Source organism: Strix uralensis, chromosome 2 (assembly GCF_047716275.1).
Source record: "Strix uralensis isolate ZFMK-TIS-50842 chromosome 2, bStrUra1, whole genome shotgun sequence".
In the NCBI taxonomy this organism is placed as follows: domain Eukaryota; kingdom Metazoa; phylum Chordata; class Aves; order Strigiformes; family Strigidae; genus Strix; species Strix uralensis.
The window spans coordinates 134,102,122-134,114,665 of record NC_133973.1 but is presented as its reverse complement, the minus strand read 5'-3'; the positions used below and the strand labels follow the sequence as shown (position 1 = coordinate 134,114,665).

At 37.8% G+C, this 12,544-nt stretch overlaps 1 protein-coding gene across 1 annotated transcript in view; it reads right to left on the bottom strand.

The window, feature by feature from the left end:
- The window catches only part of TENM4 (teneurin transmembrane protein 4), a 508,662-nt gene that overhangs the window by 173,034 nt on the left and 323,084 nt on the right, over nucleotides 1-12,544 (bottom strand). The window contains exons 9-10 of the mRNA XM_074860410.1: nucleotides 9,256-9,470; nucleotides 2,874-3,084 (exon numbers count right to left, since the gene is read on the bottom strand). Of these exons, the coding sequence (XP_074716511.1) occupies nucleotides 2,874-3,084; nucleotides 9,256-9,470 (426 nt within the window). The remainder of the gene's footprint in view (nucleotides 1-2,873; nucleotides 3,085-9,255; nucleotides 9,471-12,544) is intronic.

Sequence of the window (12,544 nt, the reverse complement as noted above, 5' to 3'; positions counted from 1 at the left end):
AGTTCAGTCTGTTGGAACATAGCAGGTATACTTGGAAAATCAGCACCCTTTCCATTCAACATTTTTATTGCTGAAGTAAAAGCTATGGTTCTTTACTCAGGTGAGTCCTCACTCGCAGGGGAGGTTTGCCTGAAGGAATGACTGCACTGTTTGGCTTTATGAACTTACCATTATGATCACCATTACCAATTTTGTGCGTTCTACGATTATCCATGATTATTAATTAATGCTCAGTGCATTTCCCAGCAGCTCTATCACCCTCTCAGCATCTCTGGGGAAACTCTCCTCAGTTTTACATGGCGAGCAGATGATGTGTGAGCCTAGGCTGGGTCAGAATTAGCACATCAATCAGAATTCAGGAGTTCCAGGCTGCTGGTCCTCTTGCCAGATCACTGGATCCTACTTCTTCCTCCATCACAGCTGTACTTTTCAAACACACTCTCACTGTAAGCCCTATGTCAGTGCAATAATAAAGGGAGATTTTTTTGTGTGCTCCTGCCACAGAAATCAAATTAAAAGGCAGCTTGCCTCTGACAGTCAGCACAACTCCTCTGCAGGTTCCTCACCCCACACAGATAGATCTAAGGCTCCCATTACGTGTGACTTCGTTTATTTGTTTGGCATTGCAATTTTACACCCTGGTTCATAAACACTGTGTCAGGTTGCTGTATCCTCTTTACTCTGGCACTGACAAAAATTATAACACTATGGTTCTATAGTATTTATAGACTTAAAATCTGCAACCATCTCTTGCCAGACCTCATGAATACACTAGAAAGGTTCTGAAGCATTACAGTACATTTACACAAAACACCTGCCTTGATTTCTTTTTAAAACAAGCTGTTGAAATCTAGACTAAGAAGAAAGGTACCACCTTGTTAAAGCTATTACATTTTTTTATGGTACTTATAAAAATGCTGCACTTCTCTGGCCAAATTCTAGCCAAGAAGCCACATCTTCCTATCTAAAATTTTTACTTATCTCAAGCGAGTTTCAGAGTGCATAGCTTGTATCTAAACAATTTTTCTTGTACACTATAGTTTCGTGCTGATATACAGCTGCCAGTGGGCAAAGTGATTCCCATGTATAGGGGAAAGCTCTCTCTTGTATAGCAACAGAAAACTTCCTTGTACTGAGACACAGAATGATACAAGGTCAACAGGGGATATATAGAATATATCATGGACTATAGGTCATGGCCTGTTCTGATTATCATGTGGTCATGAAGGTACAGCAGCGTATAAACAAAAAAAATAAGATTGCCTTAAAGACACTCTGACATGCTTCTCACCCATACCGTTCCCCTACTGTTCAAAGGCAAATTAACAGTGTTTTATTGTTTTGGGGCTTTTTGTTTTTTTTTTTTCTTCCCCCCTATGTTATTGTAATGACGCCAAGAGAAAAGTCTGGCTAGAACACTTAGCATCACTTTGAAAACAACAACAACTAGTGACTGCTTTAAAAGTGTTTTCTGCTGTGAGAGCCTTACCAATTTTCCTGTGATGAGAAATTTGAAATTGAAGAAATTCTTAGACAAGGAAAAAAAAAGTTGCTTTCAGAAGAATACCTGGAGGTTCTTCTGGGCAGAAGGTGGTCAGATTAAGTAAAAACTCAGATTGCTAAAGTAAACTAAATGAAAGTAAATCTGCATTCTATAGAGCAAGACTTCGATTTCATAATCTAATATGCAACTATTTCTGGTGTTGCTTAACTGTGAACACGATTGAACATGTGCATTTCCAGGTTTTAAATTTAACAGAGTATTATAGCAGTGTTTCCACTTCTGCATTAGATAAACTTTAGTGCTAAAATGGAATATTGGGATCTTAATGACTTTTCTTTAACAAGACCTAAACTTTTAATTAACCTGCCAAGACAAATTACAGCCCATACCTCTTAGGTAACTATTGCAGACAGCTGAGACTCAACACCAATGCCTCTTCTGGGAGAGGGATTAATGGCAGCTTTGGAATGAGTCTGTTTTTTCAGCAAAGAAAAAAAGTCCATTAAACAATCACTGTGGCTAGACGAAAGCTGAGTGCTAGTTTTATGGAGCAATCTTTAAATTACAACCAAATGAATTTGGGTATATGAACAGTTTCAGCAGGTCAGTCAAATTGAAAATTAAATATTATTGAATCAGAAACAGATTCTGATATTTACAGGGTGGAGGAAGAATAGCCAGTGTGCTAAGCTGTCAGGCAGCCCACAGGCAGCATCCTTTCCTCCTTAGACAGCAACAAATCGGTGTCTGTGTCCTGAACTGGCAGGGCACTTTACTGCCAGAGAAACTGAGAGACCTTATTTAGTTAATTTGTTCTTCTTAAGAAATCTCGGCTTCTTTCTGTTAGCAAGGAGAAACAAAGAATCCTGTTATTGTGACTCCTACAACCAAGCCTTGCAGTGATCTTTATTGGAGTTTTAACCCCAGTACTGTGCCTGAACTCCATCTTGAGTAATTTTGACAGTGCTCAAAGGCAGGACTGTCTGTCACACAAAACTGTTGCATAGTGCTGCTGTGTGCTCTTCAATCATGCCTATATCTCTGCTCCACAAAGAGAAAAAAAACAACCAACCAACCAAAAAAAAACATAAATAAAAAGATCAAAGGAAGAAAATGAAGCAGGGAATTTCAAGCTTGTAATCCATCTTTGGCACTGGGTAGAATCTCGTTACGGATATAATTACTAAAAAGGCCTACAAAATACTTACGAGATATTTAGGGCCTAACAGTATTCAGCCTGATGCTAAATACATCCCCTACAAGCATTCTCACTGAACCACACAAAGCTACCATGCAATTTGAGTATGTGCATTAATACCTGGCCTCCAGACATATTTAGGAGTTTAGGAATAATACAGGAAATCCTTACCAATAGCAGTAGTAAGAAAAGAAACCACTTCCGATTCCTTGCCATCATTGTAGAAGGCTAAATGCCATATTCCTGAATCTAAATACTGGATAAACCCTGTCTCATGGCTGGACAAGGGCACAAAAGCTCTGTGTTGTCGCTGAGGTCCTTCTAAGCTTCTCGCCTCCTGTGTCAGTAGACGTCTTCCATCAAGGAGCTCGACAAAGTCAAACTGAAACATAAAAAAAGAGTGATGTTTGTGTGTATTTCAGGCTTCCTTAAGCTTAGTCTCTTGTGCTGGGTCTGTCTTATGAGGGACACAGATATACTTCACATTGAGTATTAGAAAAGTACATCTACAGAAGCATCATAAAAAAGGATTTTCTCTGGTAACTCAGGTATGTTCTTGGACTACCTGCAAGTAACCATTTTGGAAATAGCTAGTATACGAATGTATTTTTCTGTAATTACGTGAATCAAGAAATCATCTTCATTTGGAATGTGACTTGGGGCATATTGGCCCAACCGATGAGTTATCATTCTGTAGAAACATAGGCAGGGAAACATGAGGTCCAGGGACCATGTCTAAATTGCACTGTAAGTATGATGATAAGAAGCTTATTTGTTAGCTTGCTTGTGCCTTGGCTAATACGGAAAATAGACATAAAAATGTATCTAGCCTAACCGGGTTGTTTGCCAGAATTGCTATGGGTCACCAAGGAAAAGTTAAAAAGTATTTGTACATAAATTCTAGTAGAGGTTTTACAGAATTATTTTGCTTAACCAGCAAGGGTTTTATCTTAAAGCAATAGCAAAAGTGGTTAAATGATTGCAGAAGGTGAAGATGCAAAAGAGATAAAATAATATATAAAAGTCCCATTTAGGGGGTGGCTTTTGGAAGTTTTCTCAAAAGGATGTATTTAATTTTTGCCATGGTAACTTCAGCTGAACAACCGCTTTGATTTTGCTACTAGTATTACAACTACCCTTAGTTCCCTATTTAAATAACTTTCCACTGACTTTCTGCAATACTTGTATTTTGTCTGGTAATATATTAATGGGAAGAGTCAGATACAAGCCTAGCAGACATAACAAGTGTTAAGTGAACCTTATCTAATCTGACTTTTATCATATGCTTAGGTGAACAGGACATCTTGCAAGCAGAATCCAGCAGCTGAGGCACAGCTTAGCTTTTCTATTCCCTGACTTTACTTGGTTTTCCCTTTCTCATCCAGCTGGTCAAATAAACTTGTAGTTTTTGGCAGAAAAGCAGAAAAAAGGCAGAAAGAAACACCACCACTTATTTTTGTACTAGTAAATGTTGCTGCACTGAACGGTTGCTGAGTGTTGGCTGAGTGTGGAAGCAATATTTAGGCTTCTTATCCCTTTTGACTTTACTGTAGCAAAATCTGGGTGCTTTTGTTATATTATTAAGTTGTCTGGTATGGCCTTCAAAGTCAACCAAGATAAGGACTTGATGACATGTTCTTTCCTCTGCAGTCATTGTTAAGTTAAAAAAAAAAAAAAGTTGATTTCCAACAACATTTTGAGAAATAAGCTATATATGACGTAGTTTGCACATGAAATGACAAAATCTGTCCCTAGAGTAATTTAAGTACTGTGTTTTTAATTATTTATTTACATGAAATAAGTTTTGAGCCTTGCTTTAGTTTTTTTGCTATATTTCAGTATATAGATCTCTTAAATTTGGTGCTGAAGTGTCTTGAGAATGTAAAAGCTGGCACAGCTGCAAAGGGCATTCCTTTTGGGTGTCTATCCAAGTTAGCTTTGTCAGAGATAGAGTTTCTGTTTCAAAAAATAATATAAAGTAAATACAAATTATAAAAATATACAATATAAAAATATAAATGTAAAAATATAATGTAAATATAAAATCTAAAAATATATAATAAAAAATGTAAGTTTCTATTTTGAAAAAAATACATTCACAGAATCACAGAATCATCTAGGTTGAAAAAGACCTTGAAGATCATCCAGTCCAACCATTGACCTAACACTGACAGATCCCAACTACATCATATCCCTAAGCACTAAGTCAACTTTACTCTTAAACCCCTCCAGGGATGGGGACTCCACCACCTCCCTGGGCAGCCCATTCCAACGCCTAACTACCCGTTCTGTAAAGAAATACTTCCTAATATCCAGTCTAAACCTTCCCTGGCACAATTTGAGGCCATTCCCTCTTGTCCTATCGCTTGTTACTTGGTTAAAGAGACTCATCCCCAGCTCTCTGCAACCTCCTTTCAGGTAGCTGTAGAGGGCGATGAGGTCTCCCATCAGCTTCCTCTTCTCCAGACTAAACAATCCCAGTTCCCTCAGCCGCTCCTCCTACGACATGTGCTCCAGACCCTGCACCAGCTTCATTGCCCTTCTTTGAATACGCTTGAGTCATTCAATGTCCTTTTTGTAGTGAGGGGCCCAAAACTGAACCCAGGAATCGAGGTGTGGCCTCACCAGTGCCGAGTACAGGGGCAAGATCACTTCCCTGTCCCTGCTGGCCACGCTATTTCTGATGCAAGCCAGGATGCCATTGGCCTTCTTGGCCACCTGATTTAGTGGTTTTAAGTTTAAGAGAACACGAGTGAGAGGTTGGCTTGAATGACACTTTGTGAGCCAGGTATTTGTAGCCACTCTGAGGACGAGCTATTGCCGAGGCCGATTCCTCACCAGGTCTGAGTGTGGTCGTGACTGACAGCTGAGAAGGGCAGTGACAGAGGACATCACGGTGCTGTCTGGTTGCTGGGAACGTCTCAGTGGAGTTGAGCTTGACTGAGGAACACATTGGCCAGGCGTACTGAAGAAGTTAAGACCAGTAACAGAAAAACCTACATATTTCCATTTCCATTTTAGAGCATGATGGAACAGATTGCTTAGATTTTTAAAAGGTAACTGCAGACACAGTAGGAAAAGTTCATCTCACCAAGTGCTGACATCTCTGTGGCAGCTTGAATTAGTTTTCTAGAACCACTGGATTGCAGTCAGAGACACTTCTAGAATACAATCTGCCTCATCCTAAAGTTGACATCTCAGAAATGTTTCATGGATTGTGCCTTAGATCATCCATTTCTTGCTACATACTAGATGTAGATGTTTAAAGCTTAGTGAGAAGAAAACAATTTCAAGGCACCCAGCTCCAGTGAACTGCTGTTGTTAGAGCTCAGTCTGGGTTACGCTTACCTGGGGCTTCCTGCCAAAAGTAAAAGTTTATTTATATAAATATTTGCAAGATGCTGCTTGCGGATGTTGATGACTTTGCAAAGTTACTAGTTACAAGTTGTAAATATTAACTGAACCACAAATGGGTTGTGCTTTATTGCATTTTAATACATTCAGAGATTTTTAATATGCAATTAAAGTTATTGCAAGCAAGGAAATTGTAGATAAAATACCATGTTAATCAATTCAAATTGTACAAATGAAAAAATGCCTCCCACAAGCTGTGATGGCCAATCCCTAAAATTTATGATTTAACAAAATTTGGCCTAGGTTAAAAAGAGTTTAAGAAATGATTTGATCTAGGAAGATTAAATCTAATAGACCATAATAAAATTGTGTGACTTTTATTACGATTTGTTGAGAAGAATGAGAAGAAATGCCTTTAGTTAACAGTAAACTATTTCGGGCTTCTGCAGGCTCTATTTCTAAGACTACAGAAATTTGGGGCTTGCATTTTCTTCTTACTTATTAGTGTCCTTGGTTGTTGGCAACCTTGACCAGAAGACAGATCACCACAGGCACAGAAAGTTTCCCAAGGAGAATCTGGAATAGTTTGTTGGTTTAGCATGGATAAATATGACTTTTAACATTTTACCAAATTCAGGAATATATTCTAAAGGGTCTACAGTCTTGGGATCAATTCAAAGATCCTGAAAGAGTATAGACTATGTTAAGGCTCCCAATACAGAATAAGGATTATCTAAACAGAAGAAATATGTAATTATCTAACACAGAAGAAAACCTGATTATAAGCTAGAATTTTACTACGCCCATCAACTAGATAAACTGGGGAAAAATAGTTGACCTTTTATTAAATTTGTCCGGGGGAGACTGTATCACTGCTCTAAGCATACACTTTGCCAAAGTCTTGTTTATGAAATTCCTTACAAAATTTGGAAATATAAAATTCATTGGGTAGATTTATGGGGTGCAGCAGATGCTCTGGATTATGCAAAAGAAAAGCTGAGATTTGTGTAATATGTATTAACTATGAGAGACAGGTTTACAATTTCAGCACAGAAAACAGGTTACCTATTTAATGACTCCTAAGACTCCTAAAACTGATGAACTATAGTGAGATTAAACATCATATAAAAATATACTGGAGAACAATGTTTTAATTGACAGTAGGTTTATGAAATAATAAAGCTAGGAAAAGGGATAATTTAAAAACTAAATTAAATATTAACAAATAATAAATCAATATTGATTCAATATCTACAGCTTCATTAAGTTACTTCTTCAGAACAGGGTGGGGTTTGTAATCTGTTTCTCTTAGTGTACCATGATTATTATTGCTTGGATAAAAATGTCCTTCTGGTCATTCTTTGTGATGTTTTGGTCCAGACGATGATGATTTTTTTATATACTTGGCAGCTCTCAATTAGTGGCTACACAAAAAGCAGCACTTACAAGGATTCTGAGCAAGTGCATTGGCTCCTCAAGCACGTAATATTGACAAACATGTGCCACATCCAACATTCAACATCTCATTCTCAGCTGAGGCTTCAACTGATACACAAAAATGCTGTTTTAAATGGAAAGGTCCTGACACTGACAAATAACTGAGAATATGCCAGCAAAAAGGAGGTTAAAGAAAAAATAATCAGTGGTGAAGTTGGTGTGGACTTCTTAATTGCTTAAAACATTACTATGGTTGAGTATAGTGCCCTGCTACACTTCAAGATTTTGCTTGAAGTTCACTAGACTTGAGGTTTCGGTGTAAAATTTTACATTTGTTCTTTAAGCAATTGAAACTATTCATGCAATAACTCCTGTTCCATAACAGAAATTAATAATGACAATAAACAAGTAAAATCAATACAGGCTTCTGATCTACAGTTAGCTTTATGTGACCATGACTTGAGTTGCCATTTAAATAATACAGGAGTTTTAAGTTTTAAATGTTTGAATCTCCCTGTAAAAAGAGACTGATTAAAAATGGGCAATAACAGCACTACTGTGTCACTGAATTTATGACCTGCTGATCCTACTGAAATATTTTAATTCTGCAGAAAAGTACTCAGAGAAAGTGTAGATTTATGACACCTCTTTGACATAAATAAGTTGCAGGTGTGTTAATATGTAGAAAATACCCTATTAGCCAGAAAGATTGTAATAAACATATTTGTTTGCTCAAAAAGAAAATAAGGGCAGGGTATTTCTATAAATCTCAAATAGCTGTGTTGGATGCTAGGCTTTTCAGTTAACAGTGGAGGGTAAGGCTAAGTTACAACATTAACAGAAACCTGGTAATACTTTGATAACTTGCTGATGCAAGTGGGAGTAAGATGCTTTGCATTGCCAATGAGAGTTATGCCCTAATGTTTTAATCAATCTGGTTAAGAGCAGCTTAGAAACTGAAATGGAAAGTAGAGAAAATGACGTACAAAATCCTTATTTAAGGGGATGGTTCTTCAGAGCTTTTCCCAGAAAGTGATTTCTTGACATGGCTTTTGCCAAGGTGTGTCAAGTAAAGCAACTGCTTTCATTTTAGTCCTACAAAATAATAACTATAGCTTGATTCCTGCCTAAGTAAGCTGGTACCTTTCTGTAAAAGCTTGATTTTGTTATACACCAGTTACTGGGCCCTGACCAATCTCAGTCTAATCTGACAGTCAACATGCATAATGTGAAGAGGTGGCTCAAGGCTCAAGGCATTTCAGAAGACAAAAGTGAATTCTGCTCCCTTGAGGGTGAGCGACTGGAGGCTTGCTGCTCTTACCCTGAGAGGGGAAAGGCAGAGGCTGAAAGACAGAGACAGACCTGAGATACACGAGACTGCTTAAGAGATTATTCTTTTCGATGTAGTTTGATGTGGCGGCCGCTGCTGCGAGGCACACTGGATGGAGAAGGTGGTTATCTCATGCTGCTAGGAGCAACCAGCTGATACCCTCAGTGACCACCAGCCCACTAAACCCTTTTCCTCCTCTGGCAGCTTGCTGCCTTAGGCAACTGCCTGCTTTGCCTGTGCCTCCAGCCCAGACCAGGTTAACGTGTGGAAATTTTGTAATCGTCACTTGATTATATTTCTCTGGATAGATGACTTTTAATAACTTGCAAGCATGCAACAAATTCTTGAAAGAAATAGCTGAAATAAAACAATAAGCCACAAGAACATACAATTTAAGACAACTATTATTGAATTGAAATGAGGTCTCATTACCTGTGTATGTGAAGGTGGGAGGCCTTTTCTGCCATAGATGCCAACCAGAGCAGCCTTTCCTAAAGACACATTGAATTTCAGATGCACTGGGTGGTCGATGAACACCTGAGATCTCCAAAAGATACCAGGAGGGATCTTCTGTGTGGCTCGTCTGCCAACATCAATTTCTCCAGAGTCTATAAAACTGTCGTCTGGAAAGAAACTACTGGGCTTTCCTGCCAAAACACAGGAACAAAAAGCTTGGATTAGTCTTAGATCCTAAAAGTAATCCAATCATACTGGTATCTCTGACACTGATCTTGAGAAACAGTCTATTAGTGTCCTGAGGTCTTCAGAGTACTTTGTCTAGCCAATCCATACGATTATGGGAGGAAAACTGGCAGGGTTATTCCTGGCTTCAGTAACTGTTTTGTTTGAAAACATGAACATGGGAAGAGCAACCTGGAGAAAAATGGCCTTTTGTTTAAATGGTAACATCAGAGAGTATGTAATTACATTCTGAAGATAAGAATAAATCACCTGACATTGTATCTTAAACGAGCATAAGTTCACGGATGGAGAAGTCATCATTAAATTAGAAAGAGAAGTGTAGTGAGAGTGAGGCAGATGTGTCACAGAAAAGAATGGTAGTGTGGAGAACAGCAGCATGAACGATGCCTAAGTGGGGAAAGGAAAATGCTTCTCTATTAAATTAATTCTTGACAGTGCTAACAGTATTTGAATTTTGTTCAACAGTCCAAAAAAAGCTAAAGAAAAAAAAAAGGACTGAGAAAAATGAAGGAAATCATACCCTGCACTTGAGCAATATCTACTAAGAAACACGAGAGGTTTTAATTGGGTTTCAATACAATCTGTAAAGTGTGTTACGATTATCCATCTTCTTTCAGAAGACAAGCAAATGGAGGCATCTGTTTCTTAAAGCGACCACCAGGTTGAAGAGCCAGATGCCAATCAGTACATGCCACAACGTCCAAGGGAGTCAGCAGGGAGCTGGGCATCCCTGGAAAACACATCTGAGAAATTGCAGGTTAGAAATTCATACACTCACAGTTCTCAAAACTGGTGGCTGCTTCAAAAAATCTGGACCCAAAGGAAGCCCAGAGAATGAGGGGCAGAATGAAAAATAAAATGCCAGAATGTTGCCTTTTCAGCCTTTGCTACAACCAGTGGCCACAGCTTTACCTGCACTGCAGAAAGACAATGAAGAAGGCAACTGTTTAGCAAAGAGCCTTTATTTAAGGACACTTCTAGTTGAAAAGTATGCAGTAGTGTCACCTGAATGACTTTGGCTTTAGTAAGGAGAGCATCATGTCACCAACAGGGTCTAATTCTTAATTTTAGAAATTCAAATAAATCTGTTATCTCCGTGCCATTACAGCACGCTGCTCTGTTTCACAGATCAAGCAATTCTAAGAAAATGAGAAGGAATCTTTCAGGTACATACAACCTTTTGTAGGAAAATCACATTGTGAGATTTTGGGTTTTTTTCTTCCAGAACACACATTTGGGAAATGGGAAACAAAAATATCTTTTCCTGCCCATCATGAATTCAAGTCACATAGTCTTAGAATTTACTTGTCGTGTTGAAAAGATGTTTGGTAGAACAACTTTTAATTTTATTGTTTCAAATTATAATATTTCTTATAATATTATACAATATTATTTATAATATTTCCTTTAACTGCTTCATACACCATCCCAAGATAAACTCTTCAGGAGAAACAGATGTAAATTGTTAGTTGTGTCTGAAAATCCATATAGAAATTACATGCCCATTAACTGTTAACAAAAGAAGTCTCTGAAGGTGTTTCTTTGTAGGATGGAGAATTTTTCTCTTTTTTTTTTTTTTTTTTTTTAAATTATGTAAAAGTTTTTAGCAGAACTATTGATTCCAATAAGTCTAACCCCTGATTTAAAGTTAGCAACCGCTTAAGTACACTGTTGGAGCAGGACTTGATGGCATGCTATCTTGTGGCAGAAGTTTTATGCATACCAGCACAGTCTAGAAAGCAAAGGGTGTACATGCATTCATAGAAAAAAAGCTCCTGGTAATTTTATAAGATCCTAGTTTATCTCTGTTCATTGCATTCAATTAAATACAGGGGGGAAATCTGCTAATGTTTTATCCCTTTTTAGTCAAAATGTATATTAATAGAGATAATCAGAAGCAGCTTAGGTAAATGGACATTCTTTCCAAATCATTTTGTGATGATAAGAGTACGATTGTATAATGAAAATCAACTAGCTTGATTCCGAAGGGCATTACTTTATCAACTGGATTGTTAATATTTATTTGGAATACTAAAAATTCCTTTTCACACTGTCAGGATTAAGGGAAACAGTTCCCATGTTTTCATGCAAAGTTTCATATTCCATTATTGTAAGATGAAAAGATTCAATTAAAAAAGAGCAAAAGACATCACATGTTTTTGTTCAAATGAAGGATATATTTTTCTGATCACTACTGACATGTTTTACAGATTCTTAGAAACTCATATGAAAACCTGAAGTATTTGATATGCACCCTGATTGTTCATTAATAAAGACTGTACATCAGAGTGAATCAGGGAAGGTGAGAATTTAATAGGACAGATGTTGCTGTGCAAGAGATAGCCTGGAGAAGATGAGCACAGTATGTATTCCGCCTGTACAAGGAGCAGCAGTTGCTCGTGCGAGCAAAAATGCTTCTGTGATTGCAAAAGACAATTTCACAGAAATAACTGTTTGTACACGCAGTTACAAAGTTTATGTCTCCTCTTGGTGGACAGTTGTATGTCTAGGAAGCTGATACCCTACGAGCTGTTATATCGTGTTGCCAGCAGTTGACATTTATCCTGATACGGAAGTCCAAAGAAAAGCTCTCTTCACCAGGCTGAACTCAGTCCCTGAAATCCATCTGTGTTTCATCAGTTTTAGCCTACACTAAGATCAGGCCCTATGGACTGGATACTTCATACAGAAAGTACAATGAAAGAAAGCCATTTCAGCTTCTAATCAGAAATTAGGTTTTAATCAGAGTATCTGACTCCTTAAAATTAACTTCAGGTCCGAATTCTTAATTGGGCTGTCAATTACTTCGCTCTTTCCACACAATACCTTGAACTTTTTAGTTGCCGTAGCAACTATTGCTAATTTATTTGGATATCAAAATGAACTATTTCATTTCAGGCCTTGCTGAATCTGCTTGTATTTTTGACAGCAAGGTACCCTGACTCATCAAAACACTTAAGAACACACATTTCTCTGACTTCAATCGCGGTTAATTACATGCTTAAATGTAAGCATGTGA